Source organism: Nomascus leucogenys, unplaced genomic scaffold (assembly GCF_006542625.1).
Source record: "Nomascus leucogenys isolate Asia unplaced genomic scaffold, Asia_NLE_v1 Super-Scaffold_285, whole genome shotgun sequence".
Taxonomy (NCBI): Eukaryota; Metazoa; Chordata; class Mammalia; order Primates; family Hylobatidae; genus Nomascus; species Nomascus leucogenys.
In genome coordinates, this window is record NW_022095770.1 from 341698 (window position 1) to 359656 (window position 17959).

The following is a 17959-nucleotide window of genomic DNA, read 5'->3' on the forward strand; positions in this document are numbered from 1 at the left end:
ACTGCAACCTCTGCCTCCCAGGTTCAAGCAATTCTCCTGTCTCAGCCTCTCAAGTAGCTGGGATTACATGCATGTGCCACCACGCCAGGCTAATTTTTTTGTATTTTTAGTAGAGACATGGTTTCACCATGTTGGTCAGGTCGAACTCCTGACCTCAAGTGATCTGCCTGCCTTGGCTTCCCAAAGTGCTGGGATTACAGGCATGAGCCACCATGCCCGGCCTTGTTATACATGTTTCTAAAGGTGTTACAATTTTGTTAAAAATCAAAAACATGGCTGGGTCCAGCAGCTCATGCCTGTTATCCCAGAACTTTGGGAGGCTAAGGCGGGAGGATGCTTGAGACCCTGTCTCTACAAAAAATAAAAAAATTAGCCAGGCATGGTGGTATGCATCTGTAGTCCCAGCTATTTGGGAGCCTGAGGCTGGAGGATCGTTTGAGCCCCAGGAGTAGGAGGTTGCAATGAGCTGAGATTGCGCCATTGCACCCCAGCCTGGGTGACAGAGTGAGACTCCATCTCAAATAATAAAATAAAATAAAATAAAATAAAATGATAAAATAAATAACCAAAACCACAAAAACCTAAGCCTTTGGTCTATGTGTGATGTGACAGCACTGGTCCACGCAGCAGAAGTTGGACTTCCTTAATGGGTCTATTTTCTTTGGGCAATAATACAATTGCATTGCTTGTGTGTGTGTGTGTGTGTGTGTGTGTGTGTGTGTGTATCCTCCTCAGGCCTACCACCTGAAAACTGATACACTACTAGAACATTCTACCAAATTATGTCATGACATGGACCTTGCTTTAAAACTGTCATCAGTCGCTTAAACTTGCCTCACAAGCCATTTCTAAAGTGGACATAAATCTATAACTTGGGGAACAGATGAGTGATCAAAATGTTCTGTCTAATAAGCTGGCTATATTACAAAATGATTATTTTGTATCTGGGATTACAGGCGTGAGCCACAGCACCCAGCCCAGACTGCCTGCTTCTTTTTTTTTTTTTTTTCTGAGACAGAGTCTCACTCTGTCACCCAGGCTGGAGTGCAGTGGCATAATCTTGGCTCACTGCAACGTCTGCCTCCTGAGCTCAAGGGATCCTCCTACCTCAGCCACCTAAGTAGTTGGGACCACAGGCATGCACCACCACGCTTGGCTAATGTTTTGTATTTTTGGTATAGATGGGGTCTCACCATGTTGCCCAGGCTGGTCTCGAAATCCTGAGCTCAGGCGATCTGCCACCTCAGCCTCCCAAAGTGCTGGGATTACAGATGTGAGCCACCATGCCCAGTCCAGACTGCCTGATCCTTAACCTGGTTCCACCATTCTGGACAAGATGACTAACCCCTCCGGACCTATTTGTAATATAAGGATAAATGACAGTAGCCAACTCATAGAGATGTTGGGAGAACTAAGTGAGTTAATTGTATAAATAAAGTACATGGAACAGAATCTGGCATAAAGTTAGCACTCAATAAACTTTATCTGTTATGTTTCCTTATCAACCTCATAAACCTCAGGGAGTGGGGGCAGTATTTACTTTCTGGCAGACCTTTCTTGTAAGGATCTTGGACTTGGTCCTTGGGAGCAAATAGATTATCAAGGATGGGGCTATGCCTAAGCAGTAGGGTCCAGTTCAGACAGATCAAAACCATTTCTGAGGCCGGGCGCGGTGGCTCATGTCTGTAATCTCAGCACTTTGGGAGGCCGAGGCGGGCGGATCACGAGGTCAGGAGATCGAGACCATCCTGGCTAACATGGTGAAACTCCGTTTCTACTAAAAATACAAAAAATTAGCTGGGCGAGGTGGCGGGCGCCTGTAGTCCCAGCTACTCGGGAGGCTGAGGCAGGAGAATGGCGTGAACCCCGGCGGGCGGAGCCTGCAGTGAGCCGAGATCGCGCCACTGCACTCCAGCCTGGGCAACAGCCAGACTCCGTCTCAAAAAAAAAAAAAACATTTCTGGCCAAGCGCAGTGGCTCACACTGTAATCCCAGCACTTTGGGAGGCTGAGGCAGGAGGATCACTTGAACCCTGGAGTTCAAGACCAGCCTGGGCAACATAGTGAGACCCCCATCTCTATTAAAAAACAAAAAAAAGACTATTTTCTTTCTCCCTGGATGAGACCATTTGATTCTGTTAGGGGCCTAGTTCCCACAACACCCTTTGAGAGCTCACATCCAGTAGGAGAATGCAATCGTCCCTGAATATACAGACTCCAGAGATCTGGTGTGAAATAGCGGATCTCACCCTGAGGAAATCCAGGGATACGGTGATGATTTGAGGCCTTTGGAGGTCAAACCCTGCACCCAGGATGAAATAAATCTCTTAGCAGAGAAACCTGCAATAGCTCCCTTGAACATTCCTTAGTGCTGTGACTGGCTCTGTTTAGACTTTCTTGAACTATAACCCAAAATCTTGCTGACACTGAGTTACTGGATTCCAGAGCTGCCTAGTCTTGTTGTGTTACTGCAACTTGTGTGCCCTGATTGTTTAATTTGATAGTGACCCTGCCCGTCTACTCTCAAGTTGCAGTTTGATGCCATAGAGCAACTCATGCTGACTTGTGGTCTGGTAGCCAATGTTCATTCTTGGCCAACTCTGAATCTTTCTGTTTCTATGCTGATTCTGGGCCTCCGTTTATGTGCTCAACTCTGCCTGTGCCCTTGTGGATGCTGTTAAGTCTTCCTATCCCTAATGGGGCTCTTGGTCAACTCAAGATAGAGCACTTTTCTTCTCCAATGGGAAAATGCAGGCACAGAGAAACCAAATTATTTGTTTAGGGAAACAGAGCTAGAAATTTAGTTGGGCCAGAATTAGAAACTTCAGATCACATTGCATCTAAAATATAGTAATTAGCAAGACTTCATTCTTAAATAAAATGTTGCTTTAATAAAATACTGCACATATATATTTTTCTTTTCAAAGATGTTATGAGCAGGATGGTTGTTTTGAATGATAATGTATGGTATACTATATAATTAGTAGCAAAAACAAGGACTTTCAAATAAATAGGCTTCAGCTTTTGTGTGTGTGTGTGTGGGGGGGCAGAAATACTCTGCGTATCAGCTGAGATTGAAAAACAGGCAAGGAGGGCCTGGCACGGTGGCTCATGCCTGTAATCCTAGCACCTTGGGAGGCCGAGGCAGGTGGATCACTTGAGGTCAGGAGTTTGAGACCAGCCTGGCCAACATGATGAAATCCCATCTCTTCTAAAAATATAAAAATTAGCCTGGCATGGTGGTGCACGCTGGTAGTCCTAGCTCCTGAGAAGGCTGAGACATGAGAATCGCTTGAACCAGGAGGAAGAGGTTGCAGTGAGCCAAGATCCTGCCACTGCACTCCAGCCTGGGTGATAGGTGCGCCATCTTAAAAAAAGAAAAGAGAAAAAAAACAAGCAAGGAGGAGTTGGCTAGCTGGACATAGTGGCTTGCACCTGTAGTCCCAGCTACACAGGAGGCTGCGGTATGGTGGGAGGCTATCACTTGAGCCCAGGAATTCAAGAGCAGCCTGGGCAACATAGTGAGACCCTGTCTCAAAAAAAAAAAAAAAAAAGAGAGAAGGTGTTGACTTTTCCTTTGAGAATGTGCTCTTGGTTGGCTTGGGATAGAGAAAGGAGTCATATTTACCCTCTGGGAATTAAAAGTAACACTGGAGTGACCTGACAGAGGAATCCTGGCCCTCCCCTTGTCATTTTGCCCAAGATTTCAGAGCCTAATTGAAACATACAAAAGCACCACCAGAGTCGCCGTCTAGCCATCTGAAGATCCAGTGGGGTGGCTGTGGAGCCAGTGGAAAAATCTGGAAAAAGCAGAGCTGGGCTTATAAGGAGGATGATGTAATGTGATAGAGGAGATGTCAGCTATACCTGAATGTTTGACCTAGTGCAATATCTGGGTCACTGCAGCCATTCAGAAATCCAAGGAAATACAATGACCATGTATGCACAGTAAAAAAATACTAGAAGCAGAATTACCCCACTAACCACCTATTAATTATACTTAAGCTGGTCCCCCATTACTGAGAGTGCATTATTATATAATTAAAGTCATTTAGACATGGCTTGGCATAGCACTTGCATGATACGCCACACACTAAAAACTCCTCCTTACGCAGCCTTCTTTTCCTATCAGATTCAGAGCTCCTTTCTCCTTTTCTTGGTAAGGATGAACACAGGTAGAAAATTCTCAGTTAGGATCTCCAGCCTGGGCTTGTGAGCTGACCCTACCTGGAAGTCTTGCTTTTGTATATCTGACAGAAGAACAAGTAAGTCTTCAGGGCAAAATCCAGAACAACCCAACTTCTAGCTCAGGTCTTTCTCAATAGCTTCAGTAGCTTTTCAAAAACATCACCCAATATGATTAGGATGGTAAAAGAGGACCACCTGAGCTGACAGCACCTCTGGCCTCAAAATGGGCTGGCAGAAGACCATTCAAAGATAAAATGGGCTGTTCCAGTGGGAGTGAGCTCCCTACTTGTGAGAGTATTCAAGTAGAGAGAGGAGGACCTCCCGGTGGGAAACTTGCATATGGTGGGAGGGTGTACGTGATATGGCACCTCCATCTGAAAGAGTCTATGCTGAGGGCAGGCTGGAGTCACACATGGGAATAAGCCAGGCGACCCTCCAATCTGCTATCTGTGATTTAATTTCACAATGGCAGAATGGATGGCATGTCACTTGCTCCAAATACTAGTGCCCATTGCTTCAAATACTAGTCCTCCTCGATCCCTGGCATGGTTGTTGACTTTAAATACCGAAGACTCCACATCTCTTACAACGATTTCTTGTGCGGCTGGCCCAGGACCTGGGCGAGGCAGTAGGGGATGATGCTGACAGATGCCAGGGGCACTACCGCGCTCTTGCAGAAGGACAAGACGTAGAAGACCAGCTCGACTTGGGACGGGGGTTTCAAGGTGTCAAAGAGGTGCAGGAGGATGAGGGAGGCTACAATAGAGCTGAGGCGGAATGGGAGCCACTTGCTGAGTTTCCCCTTGCAGCTCTCCCTGTACATGCTGGAGTTGAGAGCCAGCCCCAGGCCAAAGAGGGTGCCCACGTTCTTGAGGAGGCTGGCAAAGGGTGTGGTGTCAATGTGGACCCATTCTGGCCGCTCGCACCACCTCTGGGCTTTCTCCAGAGTCCACAGGAGGTCTACACCCAGTCCCTTGAGCAGCAGATAAAATCCGATGGCGAAGCTGAACAGGAAGAAGGTAATGAGAAAATATTTCTTGAGGCTGGCATTATAGATGCTGTGGATGTGGCTGAAAGTTTCTGCAACAGCAATGCCTGAGTGGAAGAAAGAATGACTGTGAGAGATAGGAAGGATTTGGGACCTTTGCTAGAGGTGGGTTTGGAGCAGTGGGTGACATGCCATCCGTTCTGCGACTGTGGAATTAAATCACAGATGGCAGATTGGAGGGTCGCCTGGCTTATTCCCATGTGTGACTCCAGCATGCCCTCAACATAGGCTCTTTCAGATGGAGGTGTCATACCACGTACAATCTCCCACCGTATGAAAATTTCCTACCAGGAGGTCCTCCTACCCTCAGAGGTAGGGCGCTCACCCCCACTAGAACAGTCCATTTTATCTTCGAATGGAATCGATTGCTGAATAGTTCTTCCTTGTCTGTGTGAAACTGGTCCCCCTCTAATACTGTCTATTTTTCTCAGTTCTTTCTGCAGGAGTTAGTAAGTGATCAATCTAGTCCCTCTGTCACACATTTGAACACAGTTATTCTCTCTAACCTAAACATTCCCAGGTTTTTCATGTGATATGGCTTCCAGGTTCTTCCTCAAACATGGAACCCAGTACTAAATGCTGTGTTACTTTTGTGATTACCATGAAACCATTATCTCCCTTGTTCTCAGCATTCTTCTTTGAATGCTGCTATGTTCTGTTCTTACAAATCTCCAGGGGAGAAATTCCACAGTTTTGTTAAGGTCTTATATTCCAGTGCCTCCCACAAAATCTTTCTTATGCTTAACCTAAATCTTGTCTTACCCTTGTTAAGTGGATCTAAGAAAACACATATTCAAAACCCTGAACCTATAAAAGAGATCAACTGCAGTTATCTATTAGGTTTGCAAATGAATGTATTTAAATGGAGAGCTTTCCTAGGACATCGTGTTAATTTGTTAAATTTGGCAGATTTCCTGAAAAGTAAATTAGGGCCTGTTGAAGATCAGTAAGAAATAAAGATTGTAAAAAGCTCTGAGATTTCAAGTTAATTCAATTTGGTGAGTTAATTTGATGGATGGTGACTTCTACACAATTCATTCTATAGATCTGGGCACTCCTATAGAAATTAATCATTTCAGATTGCTCATTCTTGACTTTCAACCCACAGAAATGCTAACAGTACTGATTACACACAGGATGTGGCTGGAATGCTGGGATTTTGTCCTGATTAGGGGGAGAAATGGAATGGGGTTGGGGGGAAGAAGAAGGGAGTCAGATCAGCCCATACCTGACAGGACTCCGGCAACAACTTGATGAGGAAAATGAGCAGCAAGGTAGATTCGTGACAGACAGACATTCAGCTGCACAGCCCAGAATCCCAACCACAAAATGACATTCAAGCACCTGCAACGGAAGAGGCAACCATAACAGAACACAGGTGCAGATCCTTCAGCAAAGAAAACAGCCCCTGCAGAAATGTTAGAGCCTGGCAAACTCAGGTGCTCGCAGTGGAATTTTTGTAAATTAAAGCCGGTACTCAAAAGCCCAAAGATGCCTGTTGGGGGCTGGGTGCAGTGGCTCAGACCTGTAATCCCAATACTTTGGGAGGCCAAGGTGAGAGGATCACTTGAGGTCAGGAGTTCAAGATCAGTCTGGGCAACATAGCAAGACCCCTGTCTCTTTAAAAAAAATCAAAATTGACTGGGCACGGTGGCTCACACTTGTAACCCCAGCACTTTGGGAGGCCGAGGTGGGTAGATCACTTGAGGTCAGGAGTTTGAGACCAGCCTGATCAACAGGTGAAACCCCATCTCTACTAAAAAAAAAAAAAATACAAAATTAGCCAGGTGGGGTGGCTCACACCTGTAATCCCAGCTATTTGAGAGGCTGAGGCAGGAGAATTGCTTGAACCCAGGAGGTGGAGGTTGCAGTGAGCCGAGATTGCGCCACTGCACTCTAGCCTGGGCAACAAGAGCGAAACTCCGTCTCAAAAAAAAAAAAAAAAAAGAAAAGAAAAAAAAAAGGCCAGGCACAGTGGCTCACGCCTGTAATCCCAGCACTTTGGGAGGCTGAGGCGGGTGGATCACTAGGTCAGGAGTTCAAGACCAGCCTGGCCAATATGGTGAAACCCCATCTCTACTAAAAATACAAAAATTAGCCGGGTGTGGTGGCACGTGCCTGTAGTCCCAGCTACTCGGTAGGCTGAAACAGAAGAGTAGCTTGAACCCACGAGGTAGAGGTTGCAGTGAGGTGAGATCGCGCCACTGCACTCCAGCCTGGGCAACAGAGCGAGACTCCATCTCGAAAAAAAAAAAAATGCCTGTGGCAAGTGGTTAACCCTTGTGTATATGAATTTTAACTTCCCTATTTTATCTGTTTGATAATTAAGGATTTGCATGGGCTGGCACGGTGGCTTACGCCTATAATCCCAGTATTTTAGGAGGCTGAGGCAAGCCGATTGCTTGAGATCAAGAACAGCCTGAGCCTGGGCAACATAGCAGAACCCTGTCTCTACAAAAAGAGACGAGAAATTAGCTGGGTGTGGTGTGTGACCTGTGGTCCCAGCTACTCAGATGGCTGAGGTGGGAGGATCGCTTGAGCCTGGGAGGCAGAGGTTGCAGCGAGACATGATAGCGCCACTGCACTTCAGCCTGGATGACAGAGCAAGACTCCGTTTCAAAAATAAAAATAAAAAGGATTTGCACTGTGGCTGCACACCCAGAATTCTCTGTAGTAGGAATGTCTTCTGTTTCTCTGCTTATTTTAACCTGGATGGGCGACTCTATGGTTGCTACAGACATGGATTTTTATTTAAGCCCTGCTGCTGCTTCACTACCTGATTTTTATAAGTCCCTTCATGGTGTTGGGCCTTGTTTCTTTATGTGTAAAACAAGGGATTGCACTACTGGATCCCTTTCAGCCCAAACATTCTCTGACTCCGAGGTTTACCCCTATCCAAATGGCCACAACTCTTAATCAGTGCCTCCCAGGTGTGGGAGTGGGCTAGGGGGATGTGAGGAAGAACACGTGGTGTGTCAGCTACAGAGAGAGCCGCCTCCTGCCCTCCACCACCTACACCCCAGTGGTGAGTTCTTACCGAAATCTGTAGGTCGGCTTTTTCTTGCCCCGAAAGATGGAAAGAGTAGACGTGACCATCACGTAGTATACACCTGCTGTACCCATGGCATGGCCAGAGGGGCTCCCTAAAGGGCAGGAAAGAGAATGGAGTAAAAGGGAAAAGGTCCTCATCTGGGAGACAGCGTATCATCTACCCAGCCACCCAGCCATCCCCCTATCCACCCATCTACCCATTCATCCATCCATTCACCCCCCATCCATCCGTTCACCCCCCATCCATCCACCCATCTTACCATCCATTCGTTATCCATAACTCATTTATTTAACAAATTTCTTTCTCCTATGCACCAAGCATTGTGCAAGGCTCTGGGAGTACAATGGTGAGCAAAGCCAGAAGGGGGCCCTGCTCTTGCAGTTGAATACAGTCTGGAGATTACACAAAGAATCAGCATACTGGGCGTACAATTACAAACTGATCTGACCTCCACATCTTCTGTTCCTTCTCTCCTTGCACACTCTGTTCTGGCTACACTGGCCTCATTGCTTTCCTTTAAACACACCAAACACGTTCCCACCTCAGGGCTTTTGCATTGCAATCTTGTCTGGCCAGACAGCCCTTCAAAGCTCTTCTGCCAGAAACTTACTCCCTCACATCCTTGAAGACTTGACTCAGATCTCATATTCTCGGTGAGTCCTACTCTGACCACGCTACTTAACCCTGCCTGCAACCGATTCCGTTTTTTTGTTTGTTTGTTTGTTTGTTTGTTTTAGAGACAGGGTCTTGCTCTGTCTCCTAGGCTGCAGTGCAGTGCCATGATCATAGCTCACTGCAGCCTCGACCTCCTGGACTCAGGCAATCCTCCCGCCTCAGCCCCCTGAGTAGCTGGGACCACAGGTGCACACCACCACACCCAGCAAATTTTTTAAATGTGTTTTGTTTGTTTGTTTGTTTGTTTTTGCCCAGGCTGGTTTTGAACTCTTGGGCTCAAGCAATCCTCCCACCCTTGGCCTCCCAAAGTGTTGGGATTATAGGTGTGAGCCACCATGCCCGGTCTGGTTCCCATCCCATTCTTTTTTTTTTTTTTTTTTGAGACGGAGTCTCGCTCTGTTGCCCAGGCTGGAGTGCAGTGGCGCGATCTCGGCTCACTGCAAGCTCCGCCTCCCGGGTTCACGCCATTCTCCTGCCTCAGCCTCTCCGAGTAGCTGGGACTACAGGCACCCGCCACCACGCCCGGCTAATTTTTTGTACTTTTAGTAGAGACGGGGTTTCACCGTGGTCTCGATCTCCTGACCTCGTGATCCGCCCGCCTCGGCCTCCCAAAGTGCTGGGATTACAAGCGTGAGCCACCGCGCCCGGCCCCCATCCCATTCTTAATTCCTCTACCCTGAGAGACAGAGGGTCCCGAGATGTGCCGCCCAGACCTCCCTCCTGATCTGCAGGACTTATTTCGCAGCTGTTGAGAGTGTGATGGTAGATGGCTGTCTGCTCTCAGCCTTCTCCGGGCATTGCCCTGGGCTAAAGAGAGTCGCCTTGATCAAGGTTACGCTCTCCCCGGGGTCTGATTCCCTTGTCCCAACTTGGGCCAAGTCTGAGGAGCCATCCCCAGCTTCAGAGCTCGCTGTGGAGTTGGATGAGGCAGAATCACAACCGGACCTCTCCTGCCCTGTTCCTGTTCCTTCCCTTCTACAAGTATAGCTCCCCAGAGGATCTAAACTCCTGCACGTGAATCTCCATTTCAGCCTGCTTTCCAGGGAACCCCATAGATAAATAAAGGCTTTCTTCCCTCCCTCCCTCCTTCCCTTTCTTTCTCCCTTCCTTCCTCCCTCCCTTCTTCCCTCTAACACTAACTAATTGGGTAATTCATTTAAACTTTCTTTTTTTTTTTTTTTTTTTTTTTTTTGAGACAGAATCTTTCTCTGTCGCCAAGGCTGGAGTGCAGTGGCGCGATTTCAGCTCACTGTAACCTCTGCCTCCCGGGTTGAAGTGATTCTCCTGCCGCAGCCTCCTGGGTAGCTGGGATTACAGGTGCCCGCCACCATGCCCGGCTAAATTTTTGTATGTTTTTTATTAGTGACGAGGTTTCACCATGTTGGCCAGGCTGGTCTCGAACTCCTGACTTCAGGTGATCCACCTGCCTCAGCCTCCCAAAGTGCTAAGATTACAGGCGTGAACCACTGCACCTGGCCTACTTTCTGAACCTTAGCTACTCTACCTAAGGAGCAGAGATAATAATTTGCTTCTGTAAAGACAGAGGACTAAATCAAATAACCTCTTAAAGCCCCTTTAAACTTTCCAGTCTGTGCCTCCATTAATTTCAGGGAGAAATTCATCCTTGATAACAAGCTGTTATGATGAAAGCAAGCATATTTCTACCAAAGATGTTTGGTCCTTCTTTCCTTCTCTTTCTTCTTGTTTTTTTTTTTTTTTTTTTTTTTTTGCCTATAAACAATCATTTTCTAAGATTATATATGTGTGTGTATATATATATAGATATATATATATATATATATATATTTTTTTTCAGATGGTGTCTCATTTTGTCGCCCAGGCTGGAGTGCAACAGTGCGATCTCGGCTCACCGCCTCCCAGGTTCAAGTGATTCTCCTGCCTTAGCCTCCTGAGTAGTTCAGATTACAGGCATGCACCAGGACACCCAGCTAATTTTTGTGTTTTTAGTAGAGACAGGGTTTTGCCATGTTGGCCAGGCTGGTCTTGAACTCCTCACGTCAGGTGATCCACCCACCTCAGCCTCCCAAAGTGCTGGGATTACAGGTGTGAGCCACCGTGCCTGGCCTATCCTACATATTAATAGTTTACTTTTTTTTTTTTTGAGACAGAGTCTCGTTCTGTCACTCAGGCTGGAGTGCAGTGGCCCGATCTCGGTTCACTGCAACCTCTGCCTCCCAGGTTCAAGCGATTCTCCTGCCTCAGCCTCCCGGGTAGCTGAGACTACAGGCGTGTGCCATCACGCCCGAACAATTTTTGCATTTTTAGTAGAGACAGGATTTCGCAATGTTGGCCAGCCTGGTCTTGAACTCCTGACCTCAGGTGATCTACCTACCTTGGCCTCCCAAAGTGCTGGGATTACAGGCATGAGCCACCACGACTGGCCTAGTTTACTTATTTATTATAATTTTTGTATATTTCACCTCCTCTATTCAGATTTCAGCTCTACAAGGGCAGGGATCTTTGTGTCTGTGTTGTTCACTGACAGAGGTATCCCTAGCACATAGAACAGTGTATAGCTCCCAGTAGGTGCTTGGTAAGAACAGCTGAATGAGTGAATATGCTCTGAGGTGAATGAGTGGTCTGTGAGAGCGAATAACTAAGGGACCTTCCCTAGTTTTGGGGTCAGGGAAAGGGTCTCTGAGGAAGGGATGCTAGTACCTTAGAGGGTACTAGTCTTAGAGGGCAGCTGAGACTTAGGGTGAGGGAGGGGGCTTCCTATTAGATGCTGAAAATGAAATCTCTCATTTGTTTTGACAGTACCCATCTGGGCCGGGCGCGGTGGCTCACGCCTGTAATCCCAGCACTTTGGGAGGCCGAGGTGGGCGGATCACGAGGTCAGGAGATCGAGACCATCCTGGCTAACACGGTGAAACCCCGTCTCTACTAAAAATACAAAAAATTAGCCGGCTGGTGGTGGTGGGCGCCTGTAGTCCCAGCTACTCGGGAGGCTGAGGCAGGAGAATGGCGTGAACCCAGGAGGTGGAGGTTGCGGTGAGCCGAGATCGCGCCACTGCACTCCAGCCTGGGGGACAGAGAAAGACTCCGTCTCAAAAAAAAAAAAAAAAAAAAAAGACAGTACCCATCTGGCTATAACTAATAAGACGTAGGCACAGTGAGGGATTGGACGGTCAGCTCAGGAGGGCGCATCCAGTGGGCCAGGCCATTGGGAAGGACCCCTAGGAGCTCAGGCTTCTGCCCCCTCCTTTCTCAGGACACAGTGCTGCAGGGCGGTGACTCTCACGAGCCCTTTGCCCATGGGTGCCCGTGCCTCTCTGGACTCCATCCAGGTTCTGTAACCGGCAGATTTCCAATACTACTGTGCTATTCAGGAAAGCATTGCAGAAGTGAATTAATTTGTGCCAATCGAAGAGCATGACAAAAGTACAAAGGAATGGCTATCCTCAAGTCCCCTCAAGGTCAGTTTCATCCATAACAGATGAACGAGGTCCACCCAGCTTCTGTCTCTGCAGGGGCTGGTACACTTACCTGGTCCAGTCTCACAGGTGACAGGGAACTGCTTTATCAGGGGCACGGAAGTGTTGCTGTAGTAGTCGGTGTCCAAAACCCACCAGTAAGGACGCTGTCCAAAGAGAATCCTATGGAAAAACAGAACAAGTTTCTGGCGTTACTGAATGGAATGCTTTTGCCCAAAGCCTACACCTTCAAGAAGAGTGTAGCTTGAGAAGGATTTCACATGTTGCCTCTAGAAGGGAAAACTGGGTGGCTGGAGAGGAGTGTGAGAGGGAGATTGTTCATGGCACATCCTTAAATATGTAACTTTTGCATTTTGAACTGTTTGAATGTATTATCTTTTTTTTTAAATTTTTTTTTTGAGACAGGATCTGGTTCAGTAATCCAGCCTGGAGTGCAGTGGTGCAATCTCGGCTCATTGCAACCTCTACCTCCTGGGCTCCTCCCACCTCAGCCTCCTGAATAGCTAGGACTACAGGTGTGTGCCGCCACATCCAGCTAGTTTTTGTATTTTTAGTAGAGACGGGGTTTCACCATGTTGCCCCCCCCCGTGCCTGACTGTATGATCTATTTAAACACAAATAATGAACCCCAAGATTCTGAACTCCAGGCAGGTGCGGTGGCTCATACCTGTAATCTCAGCACTTTGGGAGGCCGAGGCAGGCGGATCACATGAGGTCAGGAGTTTGAGACCAGCCTGGCCAACATGGTGAAACACGGTTTCTACCAAAAAATATAAAGAATTAGCCAGATGTGGTGGCACGTGACTGTAATCCCAGCTAGTCGGGAGGCTAAGGCAAGAGAATCGCTTGAACCTGGGAGGCGGAGGTTGCGGTGAGCCGAGATTATGCCACTGCACTACAGGCTGGGTGACAGAGAGAGACTCCATCTCAAAAAAAAAAAAAAAAAAAAAAAAATCCTGAAATCCATGTAATGGCAGCTGTGTGACTTTTTTTTTTTTTTTTAACCCCAAGAAGTATTTGTCCTGGAAGAATGCATATGGAACTACAGCTTGAAACTTGGACTTGCATATACCATGGGTTCCCTCTTCTTTCTTCAGGCCTCAGGGAATCTGCACTTCCTCTGACATCAGAGAATGCACTCCAGCCCCTAGGACGAGCCCCCCCAGGAAACAGGGCCTGCATTTCCATCAGAATTGCTCTCTGTAAGGATGTATATAGCTTCAGATGCTTGTTCTGTATCCTCTCTGGTTTGAAACAGAGTATCTCAGACAAACCACTTCCCCTTTAAAGGTACTAGATATATCTTTCACTGTGGAAATAGGTGTCAACTGCCAGTCAGGATGCCTTTTATCCCCTGTGATGGTGGAATAGTGATTTCTCACCGAAATCAGGGAGAGCTACTAACTCTGGCCTCTATCAACCCAGAGAGATTGCATGGTTCTTCAGTGGAGATCAGATGTTTGGAATAATACTTCATCTTTTTATTCTTTAGAATCATGCGGCTGGGTGTAGTGGCTCACGCCTGTAATCCTAGCACTTAGGGAGGCCAAGGCAGGCAGATCATGAGGTCAGGAGTTCGAGACCAGCCTGGTCAACATAGTGAAACCCCGTCTCTACTAAAAAATTAGCCGGGCGTGGTGGCGGGCGCCTGTAATCCCAGCTACTTGGGAGGCTGAGGCAGGAGAATCACTTGAACCGGAGAGGCAGAGGTTGCAGTGAGCTGAGCTCTCACCATTGCACTCCAGCCAGGTGACAGTGCGAGACTCTGTCTCAAACAAACAAACAAAAGAAAGAAAGTGGCCAGAATGGGAATGTTTACGTGATAGAAACTGGCAAATGCTAAACTCAGGGCTTTCCCCCTGCCCCCCAGAGAGTCAGTTTATCATCACTGGGTGTAACATAGTTCATAAGAGCATTGCCGCGGAAGCCAACCTGCCTGCCTGGGCTTCCATCCTGGCTCGGCATGTACTAACCTTGTTGGCCTAATCATTAAACTCAGCACCTTGGTCTCTGCATCTACTATTTCTGTCAATAGCAGTAACTACCTCACAGAAAAGCACATAGCACATGGACTGGCACACACTGTTTAATAAATGTTAACCCCGATTATTATTAAGCTGCCAGAGATAACCTATTTGTAGATTATCAAACAGAAACTGAGATCATTGATATGACTTGCCAAGGACATGTAGTTGGTGGGTGGCAGAACGAGGGCTGGAGCCCACTTCCCAGGGTGACTTTTCATTACCCCACAAAACAGGCTGTTGAATCATCTGTGTGTTTCCTTTTTTCATACAGCATACATCATCTATCTTTTTTTTTTTTTTTTTTTTGAGACAGGGTCTTACTCTGTTGCCTAGGTTGGAGTGCAGTGGCATGATCTCGACTCACTGCAACCTCCTCCGCCTCTCACTTCAGCCTCCTGAGTAGCTGGGACTACAGCGCCAACACGCCCAGCTAATTTTCGTAATGTTTTTGTAGAGATGGAGTTTTGCCATGTTGCCCAGGCTGGTCTTGAACTCCTGAGTTCGCCCGGGAGTGATTCGCCCACCTCGGCCTCCCAGCGTGCTGGGATTACAGGTGTGAGCCACCACGCCTGGCCCCATACATCTTTCTTTATGTTACCTCTTCTGCTTCATACTAATAAAACTCTTTGCTCAAAGCCTATATAACTCAGACTTTTCACGAAATTCAACTGTCCTACCCTTTAACCCATATGAAATAGGCTTTCCTGTATTTTCAACTCACTGGTAGGATTTTTTCTGTCTTCCCCCTTTTGTAGATGATCCAATGTCAGAAAGAGGGGTTGGGAGCATGAGTAGCCCGTGGCTTCCTGAATAGCCTGGGGGAAAGCAACTTCTGATGGACAGACATTTCCAGAGCCAATGCCAGCCTCTTTTCTTGCCGATCTCCTCTCTATATGGTTCTTACCACTTAAAGACGAGGTTGAGCCAGTCTCCAATCACAGCTACCCAGAGGAGTTTAATGCCCACAGCTTCCTGAAGATGGAACCAGATGGGGAAGAGGACATAGAAGGCATTCCTGAGGTCTGCGATCACGGACACCAAGATGAACCAGTCCTGGGAGTCTTGGTAATTCACCTGGAGGTAATGTGTTGACTGGATCCCAAAGTCATGGAGAACATTCATTCCTTCCTCCATCCTCATTTCCTTGACACCTCAGGAAGACGTCAGCAGAGCCCTTGCAGTTATTCCAGGCTTGGTGGTGATTGCTCTGCTATCAGTCTGTGCCTTGCCCCTGTTTTATATGCCCTGTATCCAGTATTCAGGTCAACCCAGCCCTGATCTTTGGACTCAAAAACCACGTTTGTCTAAAATGTATTGATCAAAAGTGCATCACCAGTAGGTTGATGCAAACGTGTTCAGGGTGATTTACGTAAAATAGAAAAACATGCACACAAAAACAGCCTGATCGGCCATGTACTCAGCAGGGCCAATGATTAACTTTGGCATGCTTCTTGGCAGTGCAAGGGGCTGCCCTCCTGGTCCCCGAAACCAGGCCAGAGACACAGGACAGAGTCTACCTCCACGATGATTCTTGCAAAGACGTCAGATTTTCTATGCCTGCAACTGCACTTATTTGGGGACAAAGAAAAATCTTGGTGCTCTAGCTACTCAAGTTTTAAGTTCTTAATTTTAAAATTAGTAAAGTTCTGGCTGGTTGTGGTGGCTCACACCTGTAATCCCAGCAATTTGGGAGGCTGAGGTGGGAGGATCCCTTGAAGCCAGGAGTTGGAGACCAGCCTGGGCAACAAAGCAAGACCCTCATTTCTACACAAAAATTTAAAAAATTGTTTTGGTGTATGTGGTGGTGTGTACCCTTGCAGTCCCAGCTATTCAGGAGGCTGAGGCAGGAGGATTGCTTGAGCTCAGGAGTTGCAGGCTGCAGTGAGCTATTGTCCCACCACTGCACCCCAGCCTGGGCAATCAAGCAAGACCCCAGTCTCTAAAAAAAACAAAACAAAAGAAAAACAACAAATAAAATGTAGTAACTTCTATTGTATCAGGGACTGTCATCTTGCTGGTCTTTCCTTAACTGTATTAGAGTCTAGGGTCTGCCTCTGGTTTGGGAGATCAACCCCCTTCCTGGTATTGGCCTCATATCTCTTAGGGCCAGAAAGTAATTGTTTTTGAATGCAGTGATTAATTCATTTAATGACCTTAAAGTTACAGCCCTTGGTGTTGTTTTCTTTTTTAAATTTTCTCTCTCTTTTTTTTGAAACAAGGTCTCACTCTGTCTCCCAGGCTGGAGTGCAGTGGCATAATCACGGCTCACTGTAGCCTCAACCTCCTGGGCTCATGTGATCCTCCCACCTCAGCCTCCTGAGTAGCTGGGACCACAGACACATGCCACCATGCCCGCCTAATCTTTCTATCTTTTGTAGAGATGGGGTTTTTCCATGTTGCCCAGGCTGGTCTTGAATTCCTGAGCTCAAGCGATCTGCCAGTCTTGGCCTCCCAAAGCTCTGGGATTACAGGTGTGAACCACCATGCCTGGCCAAGGGTTTTAACTCGTACGTTTAAGCAAAAGAATGAATGTATAGTCTTACTGTGCAACAATATGATGAATGTATGGTTCCAAATAAGAATACCAGCAAATTGGTAACTGGAGACTTAAAGAGTCTGAAACTTTCAGTTATTTTTGAAAAAGAGCTTCTGTATCTTGAACTTTCTTATATATATGTGTGTAGATATACAAAAGAAAGCTCAAGATACACTGTGTATGTATGTATGTGTGTGTGTGTATACTATATATCAGCCTACAAATAGTAGAGAGACCAAAACCCTCACACTTGGGTCACGGAGGACTGTGAAAGGAACCAGGGAAGGAATCAGGTAACGAATTCATGCATTTTAAAAAATAGAGCTATTTAATCATTCTTCATATCACTATTATTTATTATTTATTTATTTGTTTTTGTAGAAACGGGGTCTCACTATGCTGCCCAGGCTGGTCTCAAATTCCTGGCTTCAAGCGATCCTCCCGCCTCAACCTCTCAAAGCGTTGGGATTACAGGCATGAGCCACTGCCTCCAAATTCATGCATTTTTGAGGATAAGAGCCAGGGGGAATAAAATGTTTAAAAACTTGCCTGAATTTCCCATCGTTAAGTCCATATTGACATGTAAGGGGTAGCTGGGGACAGAAAAAAGAAACTCGGAGCTAATGAATCTGTGGCAAAGGTTGACAGCATTCCATGCTGGAAATGATTAAAACATCCTCCACGAGGTATAACCTGGAGTCTCCTCCCCACCCCACCAAGGGCTCCCACCCAGCCCATGCTGACTCCAATTGCCCTTGACCGTATGGTTTCTGCTGATCCAAGCAACCTTCTCTTGCCACGCCTAACCTTGGAGAGCAGGTAATGTGGTGGTGACTATAGGTGGGTGCAAAGTAAGCCCATGCGTGGCAGGCAGTGCTGGGGCGTGGGGTATATGTGATCTGCACCGTCAGGGCTGCTGAGCCACAGGTAGGGAGCCTCCCTCTACCCAGATAAGCCTCCGTTGTGAAGTAACTATTGC

General features: G+C 47.0%; 1 protein-coding gene across 1 annotated transcript; it reads right to left on the reverse strand.

Moving 5' to 3' along the window:
• Window positions 1-2826: 2826 nt before the first annotated feature.
• Window positions 2827-15657, reverse strand: G6PC (glucose-6-phosphatase catalytic subunit). The gene is made up of 5 exons (XM_003279491.3): window positions 15349-15657; window positions 12470-12579; window positions 8273-8378; window positions 6464-6579; window positions 2827-5282 (listed from the first exon to the last, which is right to left on the reverse strand). Exons 1-5 carry the CDS (start codon window positions 15582-15584, stop codon window positions 4771-4773), a joined length of 1080 nt encoding a protein of 359 aa, XP_003279539.1. The 5' UTR covers window positions 15585-15657; the 3' UTR covers window positions 2827-4770.
• Between the last annotated feature and the right edge of the window lie 2302 nt (window positions 15658-17959).